Raw genomic sequence first — 794 nt, forward strand, 5'->3', positions numbered from 1 at the left:
CTTGCTCTGCTGGACCCCACAGCAGTCCAGGAAGAGAGGCAGCGTGGGAAGGAGAAAGGTGATAATGAGGTGGAATCAACAAGCAGTTTGAATGAAGACATGCCTGTGGATAGGATTCTGGATGCAGAACTTGCAGTAGAACCTAAGACTGAGACATACACAGAGAACAGTCCAGGCAACTCAGTAAGACAAAGACATTTATATTTATTCATATACCATTTGCACAGTACATACATGCTGACTTTAGCATTCTTTGATAAAGTAACAACTCAAATACTCTCTCTCATTCTTTCTCTGTCCTTTTTTTCATCTGGTCTCTCAGACAAATGACCCAGTCACTAATATCTGCCATGCAGCTGACAAGCAACTGTTTACTCTGGTGGAGTGGGCCAAGAGAATACCTAATTTCTCCGATCTGCCTCTGGATGATCAGGTCATTTTGCTTCGAGCAGGTATAAGACACTCATATGTCTATACACATGTGTAAACATATATAGATATAGACCAGGGGTGGCCGACGTCTGTCCTGGAGAGCCACAGTCCTGCAGACTTCAGCTCCAACCCTAATCAAACACACCTGAACAAGCTAATCAAGGTCTGAAGGGTTACTAGGAAGCTACAGGCAGGTGAGTTTTTATTCGGGTTGGAGCTGAACTCTGCAGGACTGTGGCTCTCCAGGCCCAACGTTAGCCACCTCTGGTCTACACAGGACTGTGGCTCTCCAGGACCAACGTTAGCCACCTCTGGTCTACATGAATTTTATTGAGCTTACTGTTAAATAAAATATGCTATTA

The 794-nt window shown here is 44.6% G+C and overlaps 1 protein-coding gene across 1 annotated transcript; it reads left to right on the plus strand.

Moving 5' to 3' along the window:
- LOC107653657 (retinoic acid receptor RXR-gamma-B-like) lies at positions 1–580 on the plus strand (the record flags this gene model as incomplete). The annotated part of the gene is made up of 2 exons (XM_016440438.1): positions 1–183; positions 323–580. Coding segments are annotated over 2 exons (348 nt in total), but the record flags the coding sequence as incomplete, so codon positions are not given.
- Between the last annotated feature and the right edge of the window lie 214 nt (positions 581–794).

The sequence above is a fragment of the Sinocyclocheilus anshuiensis genome, unplaced genomic scaffold, assembly GCF_001515605.1.
Source record: "Sinocyclocheilus anshuiensis isolate Anshui unplaced genomic scaffold, SAMN03320099.WGS_v1.1 scaffold175, whole genome shotgun sequence".
NCBI lineage: Eukaryota > Metazoa > Chordata > Actinopteri > Cypriniformes > Cyprinidae > Sinocyclocheilus > Sinocyclocheilus anshuiensis.